The sequence below is a fragment of the Homarus americanus genome, unplaced genomic scaffold (genome assembly GCF_018991925.1).
Source record: "Homarus americanus isolate GMGI-L3 unplaced genomic scaffold, GMGI_Hamer_2.0 scaffold24638, whole genome shotgun sequence".
NCBI classification, from domain to species: domain Eukaryota; kingdom Metazoa; phylum Arthropoda; class Malacostraca; order Decapoda; family Nephropidae; genus Homarus; species Homarus americanus.
In genome coordinates, this window is record NW_024750281.1 from 51,844 (window position 1) to 73,231 (window position 21,388).

Genomic DNA, 21,388 nt, shown 5'->3' on the forward strand with positions numbered 1-21,388 from the left:
GCACAATTCGTTCCAGAGGGTTGCTCGTTAACCGAAAAATTCGTTAACAAAAACCTTTGTTTCAATGGTTTTTGGGTAATTGGTTCCAGCTCACCGAAAATTACATACAAACTAAAATTAAATGCAGTAAAGTACACTTGCTTTGAGGTGTGCATGTGGAAGGCTCCTGGTTGATGATGATGGTGATGGGAATTAGAATGGGGGTGGAGGAGAAGAGAAAAGAGAAGGCATTGGGGTGGAAGAGAAGTCACCCCATGCTGCCATTTCATCCATAAAATTTTAGTTCACTTGGTGTAATTCAAGATTATTTTCTTTAAGTCAACACTGCACTGTGCTATATATTATCAATATGTAAAATATATTTCAAAATGACCAATAATTTGACTGGAAACACAGAAAAAAAGCGTTTGCGTTGAAGAGTCTCAAACAAGATGTTCCTTCCTCTGAGCTGGTAAACAAACTGACGCCAAGCTTGATGTGTTGAGTGGCTGTTTGGCGTGCAAAAAACTAGTTTCCTGTACTTCAACTGTGTTCAATAATTGTAAAATGACTAAAAAATTTAATATAAAACTTTTAAAATTATTGAATAGTACAACCTTCTTGATATTTACTAAAATGGTAGGAATTTAAGCCCTAAAACCGATTACTGTATTGGCGGACTAATACTACAGCTGGTGGGCAGCCAAATGCAGGCGAAAACATGTTGGGAAAAATTCGTAAGGAATTCGTTAACCGAGGGTTGGCTAGTTAACCGAAGTGAAGAATCTTATGGAAGGTAATTTGTTAAACGAGGCGCTCGTTAACCGAGGGATCGCTGTAGTGTACATTTTGGATCAACAATTTAAATGGAAATAATTAGTTTTGTTCCAGAGGCCAAGACAAACTGTTCCAAAACTGTTTTAATAAACACTAAACATCATACATAATCCATAAAAAAATTCATTAATACATAGATATTGTATAAAAAGTAGTTCTGTATTACATAAACAGCTCGTTCCCTTCTCATAATTTCGTGAGGGTTGTGCCAATACACCATCAAGGCAGGTGCCAGGTTGGCTGTGACCACATTATGTTAACAAAGAACCAGGAATTTAATACCACACAATAATTCATCTAGAGACAGGTGTGTGATTTTGGGAGGGATGAAAAGTGATTATTTTAATGTAATGTTTTCTTAACCCGGTACCATAGGCACCTAAATAATACGAGAATTATGGTAAAATTGCATAATATTGTATTTATAAGTCACAGTAGAGCATTGAAGTGATATTTATACTGGTGTATTATATATTTTTTATTCTAAGTCAAATTCAAGCACAGATATAAACAAACTGTGGCAGATGATGCTCAGCCACAAATGCTGAATATTTGACCACTAAATTAAAAGAAGGGGAAGTAACAGAGGTACTCTACAGTAGGGTAAGGATATATCGCGACTTTTTATCATGATTTTTTTTATCGCGAATACGTACCAAAATTATCGAAATTTTCCAATATATAGAGATAAATTATTTATTTCGGGAGGGAAATCAGGCAGGAAATATTTAAAATGTACCGCCATAGCAAACAAATGTGTTATTTGCTCACCAGAGGCGTCACCGTGGCTACTCACCCACGCATTCACACTCACCCGCTCTGTCTTTCTGAGTGCGTGACGAGTAAGCAGCCGACTCTGCTGCAGATTACGACCTCTAAGGTGAGTGTAAATGGGTTGCTAGTGACGTGAAGATAATGGAAATTATTTAATACTGTAACTAATAATTTTGGTTTGTTCATTTATGTAGGTGTGGGATAGTCAAGTGAGGGTGGCAGTGTGGCGTCAGCTGTCGAGTCTGGTGTTCATTGATATTAATATTGAAATAGCCTGTTGTTCCTGAGTCTAGTGTTCATTGGTGCTTTAATTAGTAAGAAAATAAACTCGTTAAGTCAAGTTTAGTCACTTTTATTGGCCTCCAGAACCTAACCCTATTTTCCCCATTGATTACATGTAATCATATATCGCGATTTAGTATATAGCGAACATCGTTGGACCCTATCTCGCAACACATCCTGACCCTACTGTACCTGTGAATTTAAGAACACAAATTTGTATTTTTGCCAATTATTGCAACTCCATTGTATAATGTGAAGGCAACTGGCTAAAAGTGACTAAAGTGAGTGCATGGAAACTACAATAAACAACAGCCAACATTTTCACAATATAAAATAGGTGTATAAAGAAACAGAAATATGAAACACAGTTAACTGGTGAATGGTTGACAAGATTTCAAATTCTAAAAATTTGGAAAGTAACTTTGGCAAGATAAGGAATTAATAGAGACAAAGAGGACATGAGTGTAGAGCATTATAATAACACTGTGAGGAGAGCTGAGAAGAGAAGAGGTATAAGCTTACTCTTTAAGTGAGTGAAACATAGGAACCCAAATGCAAATGTGATAATTATGTACAGTATTTATGATTGGGATATGAGGAAAATAGTGAAAGGAAAAAAGTAGAGATATTGGAGTAAAATAGAAATGAACCTAATTAAAGATCAAAGGATAAGAAGGTATGGACGGATGAACAAGAGTTATAGAGCATATAGCAAGTGACAGAATTAAGAGACTGAGAGATCCAGACAACAGGAGAAAGGGAAGAGTGAGAGAGAAGATAGGACTGTACAGAGTAGTGAATGAACATGTGAAAGAGCAAATCTGGAAGACATGAGTGATGAAGCCAAAGTTATACATGAAATACTGAGTGTACAACAGTACTGTACTGTATATAGCTACTGTGTAAAGTAATAGTTGACCAGCTAAGTCCTATCATCTAGTGTCTGGTACAAGTTACTATTGTAATTCAGAAGTGAGTTTTGTATAAAGTTTCACCAATTAAAAATCTGCAATTTTAAATAACAAAAGAAGAAGTACAGTACTCACTTTGACATAAAATGTTGGAAGCCATGTCGATATTCGTGCTCAAAGGGCAGGAGAACGATTTGTTTTCTGTTGAATCTGCAGAGAAAGCAACTTCAATTTCTTGGACCAGTTGACTGCACAATGATCATATTAAAAACTAAATTTATATAACTAAATGATGATAAAAAGCTTCTTTGAGCCAAGATAAAGCTAAACTTAATCACATGAGATCATTTTGTGGATAAGTTGGTAGTCATTCTAAAAAATTGAGCAGTTATGTTTGGTGTCAAAAGCCTCATAGACATGATGCACCTTAACCCTTTAGCTTTCATATTCCACTGTGCTGTAGTTGCATGAATTTGCTTTTGGCTTCACTGCAACATTCAACCATTTTAAACCTGGTCAGAAAATGTATACTCTTTCTTCGAAGTTCGACCAATGTTGCAGGCTTTTAAAACAAGTGTTGCCACCTGTCGACTAAAACTGGAAGGAAACCCTGTGTGAAAACCTATCAGCTAGGGTGCTCCTCTTTATGCCTTTTCTCACCATTAATCCAGTAAGATATGAGGACCATTAGCCAATATGTCCACATTAGTGATATATATAACCCAAAATATGTATACAACACAGGGAGAGAAATAAGTGTTTCATTTTTAGCCTCTTAATTTTTAGTCTCTTACCACTTCTGCCCAAAACTAGTGCCTAGTGTGATTAAATACAATAATACCCTGCATGACTTTTACCATGGAATGAAGCACTCCAAAGTTATAGAACTAAAGGTGTATGATAATGTCACATTTAAAAGGTAGAAATATACTTTACTTTATGTCTTCAAGAAGCACTTATAAATACTGTAGCACACACCTGGATGCTTCTAAATGAAGAAGTGCTGAAGGGGCAGGTTCTCTCCACTCGGGGACAAATACAATGAAAGACAGTGGCTCGTGAGACTCGGACAACAGCTTCTCAAAATGCCTCACTGTTGCCTCCATAAGTTCCTCACAAAATGGGGGATTTGCTTCAAAAGATCCACACACAGGCTTGAAATCTAAAATTGGTCTGTAATACAGAGAATATTTGTCTTACTATGGTTACTCAAGAAAATTATATTTGTGCAAGATAACAAAATTCTCAACTAGCTAGCCACACATTTAAGTCTGGTACTATACTGTACTGTACTGTACTGTACTGCATAGCTATGAACCATGTTCCTTACTCAAATACATGTCGTGCAACAACTGCACCAAGCTTCATAACAAATTACAATATATTAATTAAATCAATTCAAGTTTTGTGAAACAACATTTCCATTACACTTCGTGTTTTATAACTACTGTACTGGTGGTTATACCTTCATTTATCATAACAATTTATTTATGATTGAGCAATTTTATAACAGTAAATAACTTATACTTTTATTTCAATCTGCAGTACAGTAGTATTTTTCCTTTTTCTTAAATATTTTATTTACTTTTTTATGGAAAACATGTACTATACTGTACTGTAATTACCAACTACAGTATGCGTATCTAAAGAAAATTATCCATACTTATATTCAAAGCAGTTTGGCCAGTTACAGCATAATGTAATGATATTGTTTACAAACCAAAGGAATCTTTGGAATCTAACTGCAGGCTCTGACAAAACTCTCCAGGTATTCCTTCCATTTGCCAAACAATTTCCCCTTTAAGAGATACTATAAGGAAAGGAACCATGTTACTGTGTGCTCTCTGCCAAGCCACACACCTTGTAACCCTTTAATATTGTCCACTAATCACTACACAATCTTCTTGTAATAAACACTCTCTTCTTCTCTTTTACCAACAGGTTTAAGTTACCTAATATAAAGAAAAGAATAAAACTAACAAAAAACTAAATAAACGTGCATATCAGAGTGTTTTTCATATTAGGTAACTTGTTTGGTTAGTGTGTTCAACTACTACAGTAATTATCCATTTAGCATGGTTCTGTACACATACAAGTCTAGGATGATAACTTAACACACCAAGTTCAACTGCATTTTACATTTAAATGAACTAAAAAGACTGAAATAGAAATGCAATAGTCATTAAATCTTTATTAACAGCAAAACTTTTATTTATAATTATAAGAAAAAACTTCTCACCCTCTGGAGCCAAAGTAGGAGTCTGTGTCAGGGAACGCTGAGCAGTATTGTCTAAAGTAACAATTGAGGGGAGACCCAAAGCACTCAAACGTTACACTGAAATGTTTATGTAGGCACTCTAGCACTGTCACTGGCAGCCCACCTTGCGTCCCATGGCCCTGTAACATCAAATATGATATAAAACATTTCTGTAAATAACAAAGCAAGTTTATAAAATATAAAAAGTTGTAAATAACTGTATTAGTAAACAGCCACCAGTAGTACTGTACAGTACAAAATTCTTCAAACACTGGAGCATCCGTTGCCAGTATTGGTGAGACAAGTGATAGGTTTTAGGACTGGATAGAGTAAAACAATGAAGAGTATGTTGCAATGGTTATTTATCTGATACAATATTGTTTGTAAGGTGAGATAAGACTATGGCCAGTACAGGACTGTACTGTAAAGTATAAAATTTTGAAAAAGATACAAATCATCATATTTTCGGGTAGATATGCGTAACTTTCTTCATTTATTTTTACTCAGTTAAACGCACACACCATCCAACATACAGTGAGTTCTGCTATAACGCGTGTTTTGATAACGCGAATTTGCACTAACGCGATTTATGAATTAAGAACGATATTTGTATAACGCGAACGCTTGTTTGCTATAACGCGATTTTTGCTGACTATTTCTCCAATTTTGTGGTATTAACTGTGAATATAGTAAAGAAGAATATCAATAAGAAGCGTTCTGGTGATAGAATTCCCAGTGACGATCGTAAAAGAAAGGATATAACACTTGAAGAGAAGCTCGATTTTATCAACCTCAAAATCACCCTTCTCCCCCATCAAGTAAAGTGTTACATTTACTGTATGATTTCATTATTAGATATGAATGTAGCATTTATTTAGACTGTGCTATCCTTTGTGTTAGGCTAACTACTAAATTTTTTCGATTTGGAGTACTCTGCACCTAACCCTATTTTCTCCATAAGCCCTGTTATTTCTATTGCGCGATTTTCTATAACACGATATTTTACAAGAACACAATTATCGAGTTATAGCAGAACTACCTGTACATAAAATAAAAAAAATAATTGTCCTTAGGGCAAATACATAAAGGGAATACTGTATACTTTTCTTTGCACAAGAGTTAGCTGGCTTAGTGGGGGGAGTGGGAGGACGGCTGGTGGTGGGGGGGAGCGTTGCTTGGGAATCATGAGGGTAGCTTCGCCGCTGCTATGGTGAACAGGGAGTACAGATGTACTGTGTATGCAAATGGCGACTGTGTTAAACTTTCATTTGGCTTTTATTTATTGGTTTGGCAACAGTATTTTTTGTTGTAACTTATTTAATGGTATTATTTTAATTTATTCCTCACATTTACTGGTACTATATATTGTCTCAAGAAAACTATGACTACAGGAGGAAAATACACACAAAAGGTTTTCCTAAATACTCCCTGCTAAAATGGGGGAGGGGGAGGGGGTGCATCTTATATGGCTGAGCGTCTTATATGCCGTAAAATACTGAAATTATCATATAATAGGGTAAAGGATTAAGTTGTCACTGACCTCATTAAGGTTGGTCCCTAGGAGTGTTTGATAGCGCTTCAGTAAACACCATACTCTTGGCAGGAACAACTCAAACTTTCGGTCATCAAAACAATTGTAACGGTAAAGTTGCTCCTGGGAAAGAATGAAGGCATTAATTAGTGGATTTCCATCACAATCATTAACTATACCATATTAAGTAAATACCATTATGTTAACTTAATGAACATCAGCAAAATTATTTTATCATTAAGAAAAGAAAGAATGGTAACTGTGTACAGTACTAACTAACACTGATCAACAAGTGCAGTGCTGTACAGTAAGTGAGTAATTATTATCAACCATCAGCATTATGGCAAACATTATCACTTACACTCTCACTCATTTACCTTTCATCACATCAAATATATTTTCTACAATAAATATATAAATAACTTTTGTAAAATCTGACTCAATAAGATGAATAATTAATTATAACAAAGATATTAAACTTATAAGACAATTACATAAGACTAAAAATATAATAAGTTAGAAAAATGGAGACTAATAAAAAAGGTGCTTATTATTACCCTGACGTTAACTCTCTACCAACCATCTTATGGCGAGTGTCAGATACTTTTTTTTTTACATAGGATGTGAGTTAGAACCATCATATATTCTGATAGATCCTTTTGACAATCTAGATACATAATCTGTCATCTGGGCTGTCACCCATAATTATCAAGCCATCACATGAATGGGTTAAGTGCCTTGGATTCTTTCCTTCTCCCAGCATGCGATAGGAAGTTAACTTGAGCTGAGGCTTGATGCAGGGAATCCAATACTGTACTACCTAAAATAAGAATAGATCCAAGGGCAGACCTTTGAAACTTCCCAGTGCCAAGCAGGCTGTTAAAGGCACTTCATCAGTTATTAGCTAAAAAACTAGCACATGCCTCGGTGCCGCCAAGGAGGATTGACGACAGATACAGACAGGTCTCAGAAAAATGGATATACAGTGATCCCTCGGTTAACGAACGCCTCGGATAATGAAATTTCGGTTAACGAATTGCCTTCCATAAGATTCTTCACTTCGGTTAACCAAAAAATTTTGGTTAACGAATTCCTTACGAATTTTTCCCAACATGTTTTCGCCTGCTTTTGCCTGCTCACCAGCTGTAGTATTAGTCCGCCAATACAGTAATCGGTTTTAGGGCTTAAATTCGTTACCATTTGAGTAAATATCAAGAAGGTTGTACTATTCAATAATTTTCCAAGTCTTATATTAAAGTTTTTAGTCATTTTAACAATTATTTAACATAACTGAAGTACAGGGAACTAGTTTTTAGCGCACCAAACAGCCACTTGACTCACCCAAAATGGCGTCATTGTGTGTCCCTGCTCAGTGAGGAAGCATCTTGCTTGTGGCTCTCTTGAACATAAACTATTTTTATGTTTTTACAGTACAATTATTGATCATTCTGAAGTTTATATTACATATTGACAATATATAATGCAGTGCAGTGTTGATTTAAAGAAAATAATCTTGAATTACACCTAGTGAACTAAAATTTTGTGGGTGAAATGGCGGCATGAAGCATGGGGTGACTTCTCCTCCACCCCCATTCTCATTCCCATCATCATCAACCAGGAGCCTTCTACATGCACACCTCAAAGTAAGTGTACTTTACTGCATTTATTTTTAGTTTGTATGTAATTTTCGGTGAGCTGGAACCAATTACCCAAAATCCCATTGAAACAATGGTTTCGGTTAACGAACGACCTTCTGGAACGAATTGTGTTCGTTAACCGAGGGACCACTGTACTGTAGAAGAACCAATGCCAAGAGGTAAAGCACCCTAAAAGTGCAGTCCAGATGTGTGATCCAAATGATTGAGAAAATATCCTATAGATGTACACTAGGAAAGCTGTTTTGGAGTAATAACTCAAAATTAATGCTTATTACTTAAAATAGGATTTTAACTACTGTACAGCAAATGACTATTTTCACTTGTGAGAGAGAATGGAGCCAACAGCATCTTGTCTTAAATGCCCACAAGTGCCAACTCACTGTCGACTCATATCCTAGTTAATATCATCGATCATTTCACCTTAATTAGTTGTACATGCTGCAGATAAACTTTATAGTAAACTAAAACTGAGGCTTTTTGCTTTGTGTTAATTCCAAAGTAAACAAGCTGTTCCCTAATGGAGAATATGCCCACAGCTGACAAATTCCCAAAGAGGCTACTAGGAGGAAAAATCCCTCATCATTCCTCACTATATGTGCTCCTGGGATACCAAGCCTTGAGTGAACCCACAGTTAAAGCTGCCATATGAGGTGACAACTCAGACTTAACAGGACATAACTTTTCTCAGTGAGTGACTCAGAACTGAATCTTCTTGCTGGACCTCCACAATAGTTTCCTGGTAACCAAGAGAGAGAAAACATCAAGTGTAGACCCATCTCACATCCCACTTGACCATATATCATGTGTTATCCCCCATCCCCCCCAACACCAGCCTACATCGAGTCAGTTATCATCAAGTCTTAAATTGAACTCAATCTGAATATACTTGTATACACTGGGCCAGACCCAAACTTGGAATAAAATTTCTGAGCTAGTCAAAGAAAACCTATATATGATGGCACACTATCAAGACTAGTGTTAGCCTGCACGAACAACAACTACAGTACCATAACAACGCATACTTCAACCCTCAAGTAAACTGATGGCTGTAGGTGTCTCTGTTTTGGCTAACATGGCTGTTGTTGGGAGAGAATAACTGACCATAATCATCAAAGTTTTATGGTCATTTTCCACACTTGCATGGGTCAGCAGCTCTCCTTACTGCACAGTCTCACTTGTCAGGTTCTTCACTCTAATGGCTACTGTCATTTTTTACCTCTACCTATGTCATTCTTGGCCTGTCCCCAGCTCTCCCCTATACACTTACTAATGCACCTATTAACCCAATTGGTCTAAACCATTCTCTCCACATGCCCAAACCATTTCAGTTTAATTTTGCTCAAAACTCTCAATACCCAGTCACCCTCTTGGCTCTGAACAAGGTTTCCTGTCTTTCAGTGTCACATCTACTGTACATCACCATTCTCATATCAGCTTACTCACAAGTCTACATGTCATCCTTTTTAACTGTCTACCTTCTAATGCCATACAATAAATCTCTCTGCTGACCAATCATACCCTATGGCACCTGGCTGTTGCTGACCAATCATACCCTATGGCACCTGGCTGGCCCTATTACAGGAGCTTCACCTCAAAAACCACTCAATGGAAGACCACGCACACACCATAAATGCATTTGGATTTTTTTATTATCAAGAATTTTCTAACCTGAGCTCTGATGCAGTACAAACTTGATGAGGTAATCCAGAACAATCACACGAAATTTCCTAAGTAAAAAATTAACTTACTAATTTGTGGAAGTACGGTGTATTAATTCTGAGCGCCTCTCCATTATATCGTAAACTAGTGGTATCCTTGTCTTGCATAAAGTCAATGGGCGGCGGCCGCGGACTCGGGGTTGTAAATTGCACCGGATAACACCAAACTTTCCGTAGTCCACTCACTGCAGGCACTCCAACTTCTGAGTGAAAATTGTAAACTTTAGCATTTTATCATTTCCTGTGGCTAAAACAGGAGAAAAAAGGTTAAATAACATTCTCCACCTAAACACTACAGGTAAGAGGTCATTCAGGTAAAAGTAATTGTGATCCCTTTACAGCGGTCTTGAAATATTTTTATTAAGACCAGACAGTTTAACTAAATTGATAGAGAGAACATTTTGTTTGGTTTCTAAGAGAATATTTGCAGACAAGTCTTCTCATTAGAAACTCTGAACAAGGTTATAATATTAACTAATTCAAATTATATCAAAATTATTAATACAAAATAATTTTTTACCATACTGCACCCATGGAATAAGACTTATTTTAGCTTTTAATGGGTTAATTCTTACAAAAAGTTTATCCTTTGTTTGACACTTGACTCACACTGTTGACCACTTTACAGTACAGTACAGTACAGTATTATACTTACCCCTAATATTATTTTCCTCCAGAATTTGAAGATGTTTTTCTCTAATTTTTTTAGCGTGTTCGACGGAAAGGTTATATATCTTGGTACAGATGCCCTCCACACTTTGCTTTGCAGCCTCCGTGAGATGAGGTTGGCATTGCCGCTGCAATTAAATAGAATAGAGGTTAAAAAATATTCACGAGTCTTCCATTTCGCCATTTTTCCCGACTTTGACTTCCGACAATAAAGACACAAAGATGGTGGAGCTAAGGAGTAAGTACATTGTGCTGCAATAAACATACTGTACAGTACGGTAATGTAACAACCAAAGCTGTCACAACATAATTATATGAGATGACTAACATCAGTTAAGATGCAGTACATCCTTACCTTAAGGTGAGCTAATCTGTCCATATAATCATCAAAAGTGGCACCAACAGTTCTCCGTAGCCACTGGAAGGTGTCCTCAACATTCCATTTAACTATTTTGCGACTCTCTTGGCTGGCATTTCGACTATGGGGGAACAAACAATCATTATAAATATTGGCAGATAATACAAAAAAGTAGGGCCTTCACTACTAACATACAGTGCCCTCATAGTCAGCACTGTACTGTACCATACTGTACTGTACTGTACAGAGCCAGATTCAGGAGTGGGCAAAGTGGGATGGGCAGCTGCCCAGGGGCCTCCACAATCTGGGGGCCTCCACATATTACAATATTTTACTTATTTGTTTATTCATTTGGATTATTTTTGTTTTCATTCTTTAAAATTCATGTTTATCTATTCCATCACGTAAAACTATGTTCAGCAAGAAGCGTGATAGAAATTAGGCTAGCTACTTGGACAGAACCATTATTTAAGTAGAGGTTTATCTGATTAATAATGCAAAGAATCATCTCTGTAATAACTAATAATATATTCTTTTCTGTGAAGTCTCTTGAAAATTTTTGACATGTGCGGTAGTAGTTATATCAGGGCTGGTCGACTTGAAACCACATGAATGACTCCAGTCATGTCTCACTTTCGTGTGTGTGTGTTGGGAATTTGTACACTATCAATAAATATACAGTTAATTACAAATTCCTCAATGTTCTAATTTCCTCAATATAACTGCATATGGCTTCAAAATTCTCCCAAGAAGTGTTCAAATTTCAAAATTTTCCTGGGGGGCTTACAGCGCCCCCCCGGAACTCCCAGATGTTTAGGCTCGCTTCACTCGCCACCCCACCCTCTTGAGTAGTTGTAATGAGGGGGGCCTCCACAGGTCTAAATCCGGCACTGGTACTGTACCATACTCTACTGCACGGTAATAGTAAACCATATGAACCATTAAGTCAAAATAAATAAATCATGGTAAAGTTCCTTCAATTTTAATCCCTAATATCAAGATATTTCTGAAATCATAATTTTTTTTTAACAAATGGTTTTAGCCAACCCTAGTTTTTCAAAGTCCCTTTTTGGTGTTTATGTATTATTCTGGATGTACTTAAGTAGTTAAACGCAATGAATTTCAATTCTGAAAGAAAAGGTGTTTTCAGCCTAAAATTCTATAAGGTTTACCATTTTGGCCATAATCTTGATCTCACCGATTTTGTTCAAAATCTCAATACAGATACAGTTTATGTACTCCTGAACATGCTGATTAAGGATCTGTTATCTGCAATTTAATATCTGTATGTTTACATATCCAAATGACATCTAAACAAATCAGTTACTTTTCTAACGCTAAATACTCACCGCAGATGGTTTTTCCAAAGCATAACAGCATGTTACCAGTAATCCATTCATAACAGCATGTTACCAGTAATCCATTCATAACAGCATGTTACCTGTAATCCATTCACTAAAATGTTGAAATTGAGGGGAGGTGGGGAGAGGGTGTACAGGCAGGTAACTACACCCACATGATGGTGTTGTATGCTACTGAGCTTATATACAATAGCGGGGGGACCACCTAGAACGGAACCTTGAATAGAAAGCTGTTTATTAGGATAAAATGCTGATGCAGTATATGAGAATTTTTTTAGATTTTCCTGATTCCTTAAAATAAATGTACGTTGAAATTAAAGAAAATGTACCGAGGGTCAACCCCAAGTTACTCATGACGAGAAAATATTTCTCTCCAATTCTCAGCACGTGAATGTTCGGTCAATTACAGTACACACTTGTAAACACATTAGTGTTCACATTATTAACACCATATTACAACAGTCACACTCATACACCCTCACCATAATCACCCTGACACCCTCACCATAATCACCCTGACACCCTCACCATAATCACCCCGACACCCTCACCATAATCACCCTGCCACCCTCACCATAATCACCCTGACACCCTCACCATAATCACCCTGATACCCTCACCATAATCACCCTGACACCCTCACCATAATCACCCTGGCACCCTCACCATAATCACCCTGACACCCTCACCATAAGGTAATAGAGGAATGTGATGATAAAGTTCAGCTCAAGGACATAACAACCTGACAGTTGAAGGAGATGCTCTACTACTGCCCCACGCCGTTGTACCACCGAGAACCTGATACTGCTAACACCAGGATTTATTGTTCTTTAGCTTTCAACACAACTTGTTTATTCAATTTATAAACCCAATTTATATTCTTAATTATTTATTTATTTAGTTTAAGAACCTTAGGCTGAGGTGCTGCAGAAACAGACCAAACTTAAGACTGAAAGGATTACTTTACTTAGTCTTTTACATATACAGTTATGAGCTACTGTGTGAGAAAGATATTGAAACGCATAAAATTACAGTAATGAACAGACTCGGCCATTCCTTGACAAGCAACATCACTTACCCATTATATAATGTATTCATAACTGCTCATTTTTTAATCCCCTTTAAGATGCACCTCATGTAAATAGTACAAGAGCTTACCTCACAAATTAGGTGAAAATGCTATGAGGACATTTGAATGTGATGTACAGTACAGTAGGTACAAGTGCTATCACGTGACTTGGCTACAAAACAAATCCTGCCTCACTGTGATGTTAAGTCTCGAAGCTCTGACCAAGAAAAATGTTTTTGGTCAGTCTATCATTCTTACTCCTTAACACTGTGAGCTGAGGTGGAAATTTGTTACCTGAAAATCTCCCACTTTTTCACTTTTTGCAGATTCATTATCCATGGCACTCTCCAGAAGCGAACATCTCGTGTTCATCAAAAGTTTCCTGTTTACACAGGCATAAAACATTAAATAGAAAAATATACAATAAAGTGGATGGATGAGTATAAACAAAAGAATACTGATGACGAGCTCATAAGTGCAGAGTTACGGTCACAACAATGACTGCTATCATAAATGTTACAATTACCTGGTTTCTATCATTCTCTTAGCTGCTTCAGCATACTTGGATAGCTGCTTTCTAGCTTCACCTGTAAACTTGGGTCGCTGCAGCTTGATAGGGATGTCATTCATGATTTCACGATACATGGACTGGCTCACCTCTGGGAAACACTGGCTGGGCAGAAGTGGGTCCCAACCATGATCCACAACCTTTCGCTCCATTAACCATCTGCTGAATGAATCCCGTGGTGCATCAATGCCTGTAATAATGTCAGCAAACATCAGTGAAAATTGTCATCCACATCCTATAAACTATATTTCCCTACTAGAGAGAAGCTTATCATATATATAGCCTACACACTCCCTCACCTCAACATGTTCATTATTATTGTATGCATACTTCACACTCAAAAATACACTTAAACAGTCTTATTACAAGTTCAGAGTTCCAGAAAAATAAGTTAAGAGTTTGTTTATGTTCCATTCGATTGATTATCTTTATATATACTGTACAGTACAGTATACTGTGCAGTCATACTAACATACAGTAATTATTGTGTTCACATATCTTCTGAAACTAATATTAGAGAAATAAAGCTGTACACCAGTGAGACTTTGTGGCCTTCAAGTCTGAGTACTGTAGTATGTGATAAGCGGCTCCTAAAATTATGGCACAATGTACATGAAACAGCATGCACAGTGTAGAAAATCAAGACTGAAATTCCACCAGGTTACAAATAGCTTTTTTAAACTATCTCAAAGTAGATAATTCTTTACACAAAACTGAGAACATATCACACACACACAAAAAAATAAATAATTCAAGTAAGAAACTCTTCCCTGTAAATACCTTCTCGGGCCTGACACATTTCTTGGTAACCGAGGCGCAATTTTGCAACAAGTTGTCCCCGCAAGACCTCTACACTAGGATGTGGCTGTGGCAGTGTGATGGGTGGACGCTCAAACATGATCACATTGGTGGGTATCTCCAAGTCCCAAGGACCTCTGTAACCAATACATGCTTGATGTACTTATGAGGCTTACTGTCCCACTCTATTTGCTTCAGAATGGAGTTAAAAGTTAATAAATGGTGAAAGATAAAGATATTTTGACTAGTGGAATTACTCACTGCTGTACACTCATATTTGTCACTAATATCTGTGACTTGAAATAGATGGCGCAAGACTAAATATGCCACATCCAAATATTAAAAAGTTTATTTCATTTTATATACTATACTGATATGCCCTCTAATAGTATCAATATATTCTCCTGTACCTTTTATATAACTAAGCTTAATAAGATTCAAAACTAAATTTCTTTTCACAAAGAAAATTATGCTACAATGAGAAGATTTTTCTTCTTCAAAATTTCACCAAATTACAATGAAACAAAAAGCTAGATCATACTAACAACAACAACTGAGACAGTTTGTTGAGTGAGATTGTGTGACTTTTCCCGGGAAGCCCAACACTGCCATCCCCAGCTCCTCCCCTTAAAAACAACACAACTACTTACGCTAGCACAAACTTTTTGGCAACAGGCGCTCCAGATGCCTCCTCTGACGCTCTCCTTTTGACTCCTGAAATGACTGGTGGAGCTGGTGGGGAGAGTGGAGTGCTGCTGCTACCAGGGAGGCTGCTGCTGCCAGGGAGGCTGCTGGTGCTATTGTTAGTTGTGCTGCTGGTACTGCTGTAAGCAAATAAAAATTACATAAAATTACATCAGTGACAAACTATTTAAATACTTAAATATGAATTGGTGTTAATAAAGCCTACTGATGACCTAGTACTGTACAAGGTAACTCTAGCATAGTATCCCCCATGTCTGTGAGTTGAATAACCAGGTAAACTCCAGACACTAACAGTCACAACTGATCACATCACTAGTTACCCTCTTTGCTGCAGCCTCATCCCTTAAAATGGTTCATTTGATAGCCAATAATTTGTTGAAACTTATTCATTTTATCTCAGTACGTAACTAACACATTTAACTTCTTCCTTATTTCTCAATGCAGAGTTTCTTTACTGAGTAATAATGTTATTTAACCCCTTCACTATGGGGATGCCACTTTTATATTTTATTTGGCTAATGTCAGATGATTTTATTCAGCCAAGAGTGATGGATTACAGCAGTGTCCAACTTCAAGTCAGGGTACATAGACCCACCTCAACACCTTATTTTGCTTCTCACAAAATGAGATCAAGGCCCAATATCTGTAGATTAAGGATGGATGGGAAAAGAGTGAGCAAGGCAAGGAAAGATGTCAAAGATAAAGAGTATGGTGAACACTAGCGCTCAAGGTCAACTGCCACAACTTTGGATGACATTTTCTATAGAGTAAGGTTCATCAACCTCAATTTGATACTACAGTACAGTAAACTTATCTTAATCCTATACAGGTGATTAGAGAGTCAATGCAGGAACCCACAAGAGTGACCTCACTGCAGTGGTACTAGTGGATGGCTGGTTGATTCCTGTAATGCCCTTTTCTATGATCGATTGACGAAAGAGAAAGGCCGAGTCGGGGAGACTGTTTGAAAACACTCACATCCCTTTGGCCATAAATGACAATATTTAAATATTCCATGAACCTCTCTCTCTCTCTCTGTGGACTGATGTTGTAAGGTACGGTTGGAAAGGCAGCTAAGTAGTTTTATCACCATTGTTGTACTCCGGGAGGCGAGCATGTTAAGGTGGCTCTGTCATGTTGATCAGCATAAATATCAAGTGATACCTGCAAGGCCTGCACAGGTATGTACATCATAAACACTATTAATTGAGGAACTTAAGTGACACAAATCAATAACCTTGCTAGGAATCACCTTTGCAGAATTCTTAAACACAATCTAAAGGAATGGCGTAAAACAATATGCAAGCAAGACAAGGTTGATCATAAACTGGTTACTCATTGTGACTCTCATTAAGATCCTTTGTCATTAGTAACTTCATATTTCCCCCTCTCTAAACTCACTGCATCACAGTATGAGTCACATGAAAGCTGTCCATATACATGCAGCAGCCAGGAAACATCTCCCCCAAGAGCCTCACATCTATCATGTACAGTACCTCCTCATCTTTACATTTAGTCTTACCAACAACACTTTCTAATAATTACGTATGTTCGCGCAGATACTCCTTCAACAACTCTTTCCATCACTTTACTACTGTAAAAGGTGCCGTAAACCTGACACATCTGAGGTGTGACCGTATAGTGAGTGTTGTCTGCATGCAAATTATGATGTTACTAAATATGACTTAAACCCATTCAATAGATGAACAAGAGTCCAGGAACACAGGCTACCAAAAACATCTTAAGGATCTGGGTTCAGAATTTTAAAATTCAAGTAATTACTGTTAATTAACAAGTTTCAAAACAATTTAATACATACAGAACATTTAAAACGTCAATTACGTTGTGCCCGTAAGTTCTAAATTGTCCTTATATATTTTGTCGGTAATGTAGACTATCATTATGCTTTAAACATGCTAGTTTTCAGTTTCCAGAGAAAATGAGTTTTACTATTGTGAAAATGACGACTGATTTATTACCCATCGTTTAGGCATATGACAAAACATGGATTTTGTTCAAAATTCATACAAAGGTTCTCTTTTACATGCTGGTTAAATAATATAAATTCTTTAATGCAAAAACACAAGACAAAATATGGAACTGTGGAACCTTCATAAAACATAAAAGAAAATTAATACAAATAAAAAACAATAAAAATTACAGTACAGTACAAGGTTCATTAAATATGGAGTCACAGTATAATGTACAGCACTGTACTGCAAAACATGAATATACAGTACAGTACTATACTTTATATTTTACCACAAACAATACTTGTGAGTTCCTATATCTTCCAAGCAGTCTTCTCAGAGAACAAAGCACCATGAAGCAGAACCAAATAAGAAATACCAGTTTTAGTAGCAGAAGCAGCCTACCTCTTAGTGCCTCGTGTGTGTGGTGGAAAACTCTCAGCAGAAGAAATAGCTGGAGCCTTTGTATTCAGAGTTATACATTCAGATCTGGTAAAGGGGTGTGGCATTAGAAGGACTCATGCTCATGTCAACAAGTAGGCTCACAATGTGCATGGTGAAGTGGACATAGAAAAATGTGGGCTAGAAACAGTTAAGAACAGCTTGGAGGGAAATACGGCATATTTCCCTCCAATCACTACAAAACTACGTACTGTCACTTCAAGACGTTCTCTCTTTGGATTAGTTAGATAACACAAAGATAACCAAGATTTAGTCATAGCAGTGATTAGTTTGGAGCTGATAAAGTAATATGCCCAGAAGTGCCTTGTGTGATGAATGGGTCATGTGAGCTCAGAGAGGGAATCAATGAGCTTGCTAAACACAGCCAAAATATGCTTCAGAATCCACTCTTAAGTCAGTACATTTATTATCTAGAATTTCTACTTCATTACAATTTGTATGCAGACCTGATATGTAAAGAGGTTTAAGCAATCTATATACAGTACTGTACTGTACAGGTTGTTCTTGCTTATGCTAGTTTCACAAGAACTGGATTCACATTTACTTTGTTTACATTTTACTTCACAAAATTTGTTTATGCCAAGATAAAATTCACAAGATACACACACACACACATCTTTCTCAGAGTAATGCATCATGGAAAGACATCTTGTGTGCCAGAATGCACCTGAAGCATATTGTGTGTAAATACATGTTCTATTCACTAGTTTGATATCATCCTTTTTTAAGTGATAATGGCATCCCCAAAGCACCCTTCGTGTAAGTAAAGAACCTGATGATACCCAAGATGTTAATACTGGACACTAAATTGGAGATGTTGACAAATCTTGAAAATGATGACACCATGAGAGAAGAGGCAACAGACACCACCACCACCAGCAGATGAAGGAGAACTGACACTTGTTGATCAAGTGGTCCAGGAAGGGACTGACATGGATCCCAACCTGGAATGAGGCTAACACATTGGAAGGATGATAGAAAAACAGTGCACTAATAAGCACTCAACCTTAATACAGTTTTTTCAAGCCCACCACCAGTGATGCTAAGACCCTCAGTAACCCCGGCAGCAGACAGACACACTTAACCTGAGACTCCAGTTTGCAGCATCAGTTAACCCACCTGAGCAGCCATCAACAGGACCATTCTGATGACCCAACACAACAACTCTCTCCTCACACCAGCATCTCCTCATGCAGTAAGCAACAGAAAGTATTTGTGAGCATACTGTACTGTACTGTACTGTACTCGTTTATAATGCTTGTTAACTAAGATTTGCATGTACAGTAGCTAAAAGTGATGGAATCCAAAAGTTCAAATTTATGCATTAAGCAAGTGACATGGCAACTCACGACACTTTTTCCCATCTGTTTTTATGAACAACAATTCCGACTAGAGAAGACCCTTTCGGGCCCTGGTTACAATTTGAAATAACAACTTTGTGACAGTTCTTAGCACCTCTACCAGTGTTAAATGGGCTCTGTCACCATAGATAATAAATCTTTTTAAATCACGAGTTATCTAGGCAGTTTATAATCAGAAATATTCCTCCTGAAAATGAATAACCACTAGTTCTCAAAACTTCAATGATAGATGACATCTTCCCAAAATAATCCAACACAAAGCATGACATAAGTGTCTGTAAAATATAATGGCAGACTCAGGTGGCTCATGTCTTGGGTAGACCACAGTATATCACATAAGTTGTATCCTGTGACACTCTTGCTTGTAATCACAGGTTTTACAAATCCACAGGTGCCAGGAAAACATAAGTGTTAAGACAATGTGGAACTTTAAAGAACAGACTGTACTGTATAAAGTAATTACACACCTTTGGTTATTGTTGGCACTCGCGCTGCTGCCATTGGTGGGATTCTGAATCCCAAGAGGATCACTTATTGGATCATACTGCTGCTGTTGTGGGGGCGGCACATGTGGCTGTTGAAGAGGGAGAAGAACAGCGTAACTTTCTAAAGTTTAATTTCATCAGACTGGAGAGTAGTAACCTTGTTCATGGCCCTGATGAGAGATATCAAGTACCATCTTGGGTCATGTTCCCATAATCAAAGAAGCTCTGAACAATATTTTTACTTCAGAATATTATGAAACGTTTTCATCAGTAAGAGAAGGTCCAACCATTAGAAACAAGTATTGATAAAGGATTATTAACAAGTTAACAACAATCTCAACATAATAAACTTAAATATGAATATAACACTTACCCCAGGAGGCTGTGAGCCGTGAGTAGACTGTCCTACAGGCATGTCCCACAGAGACTCCCCAGTGGCACGGTTCCAAAAATATATTCTTTGTTCACGTTTGCTCCAAAACTTACGCCAGCCAGCCACCAGCATCTCATGGGGCAGGTCTGTTTCATGCACAGGAGCACCACCCGGTGGAGGGCCACTTACTGGTGTCTGGAGTGTTGGAGTTGTGGGACCACTAATGCCTCCCTGTTGAACATTTAAACAAGGATCAAACTCAAAATTATATTAGTCCTTACAGTCATACTGATCCTTCATTGAGATAATTTCCATAACCATCCTGTTACTGTAAGCCAAGTCAAGCTGTAATAATATAGATAGCAAAACCTTTTAACATTTTTCTTCCCTTATGAAGTAACTGGCGGTGTCATAAATGTGTCCATGTACTGGACCTCCAATAAGCCATCTTCCACTACCCTGAAAACTGGCACATACAAATATTGCCCCTATGTCTTCACAACTCTCAGCCACAGATCCCCTTATTGTACTCAGCTTCAGTTTAAGTCTCCCTTCTTTAACTTCTTCATAATCACCAACCAGAGAAGTATAAACAATTTCCTGGGTAATATTGCATCATACATAAGCAATAAGAGATACACACAATCATGATTAGTCCAAGTGAGACAATACTGTACTGACCTGAGAAGGTATGGTGACCCTGATTCCCTGGTAAGGAGGCTGACTAGGGTGGGGTTGTTGTTGATATTGGTAGTGTGGAAGAGAGGGCTGGGGTGACTGATGCTGTTGATTATCTGTTGGAGAGTAACTCTGTTGGGGCGAGGGAGCTGCTGGTATTGTTGCAGGTCCTCCTCCTGGTGACGCTGCAGCACTGGGTGTGGTGTGAGCCGGAGCACTTGAAGTGGAGGCAGCGATAAAGCTCTCCCATGATGATGCCATGACTCTGCACAAAATAAATGCATCTGAGAAATCTGAAATTTACAAGAAATGTGGCTCTCTTGTCAATTAAATTATATACAGTATAAGTACAGTACACTGCCGCCCATGTCACGCCATGACCAATATACAGCATGTACAATACACATGGATCAGAGGGTTTTTTATTCTTTTTATTTTTTAAACCAAAGCAGTTGGTCAACATAGTTTACAAATTTAAGATCCACTGTGCCTGAGATATCACCCAGAGTAACAGTACAGTACAGTACAGTACAGTACAGTATCCCTCCATTTGAAACTCACACCCTCGAGAGACACACTTTGCC

General features: G+C 37.5%; 1 protein-coding gene across 6 annotated transcripts in view; it reads right to left on the reverse strand.

Moving 5' to 3' along the window:
- Window positions 1–21,388, reverse strand: part of LOC121854023 (mRNA (2'-O-methyladenosine-N(6)-)-methyltransferase-like) — a 32,429-nt gene that overhangs the window by 1,785 nt on the left and 9,256 nt on the right. For 2 of the 6 annotated variants that reach the window (XM_042348406.1, XM_042348407.1), the window contains 14 exons: window positions 20,808–21,069; window positions 20,127–20,357; window positions 19,736–19,842; window positions 17,851–17,934; window positions 15,421–15,594; window positions 14,753–14,907; window positions 13,931–14,162; window positions 10,972–11,095; window positions 10,603–10,744; window positions 9,978–10,150; window positions 6,581–6,694; window positions 5,023–5,180; window positions 3,762–3,956; window positions 2,919–2,993 (listed from right to left, as the gene is read on the reverse strand). In XM_042348406.1, the coding sequence (XP_042204340.1) occupies window positions 2,919–2,993; window positions 3,762–3,956; window positions 5,023–5,180; window positions 6,581–6,694; window positions 9,978–10,150; window positions 10,603–10,744; window positions 10,972–11,095; window positions 13,931–14,162; window positions 14,753–14,907; window positions 15,421–15,594; window positions 17,851–17,934; window positions 19,736–19,842; window positions 20,127–20,357; window positions 20,808–21,065 (2,222 nt within the window). In that variant the 5' untranslated portion in view covers window positions 21,066–21,069. The remainder of the gene's footprint in view (window positions 1–2,918; window positions 2,994–3,761; window positions 3,957–5,022; window positions 5,181–6,580; window positions 6,695–9,977; window positions 10,151–10,602; window positions 10,745–10,971; window positions 11,096–13,930; window positions 14,163–14,752; window positions 14,908–15,420; window positions 15,595–17,850; window positions 17,935–19,735; window positions 19,843–20,126; window positions 20,358–20,807; window positions 21,070–21,388) is intronic. The other 4 variants (XM_042348409.1, XM_042348410.1, XM_042348408.1 and 1 more) reach the window with 3 other exon arrangements.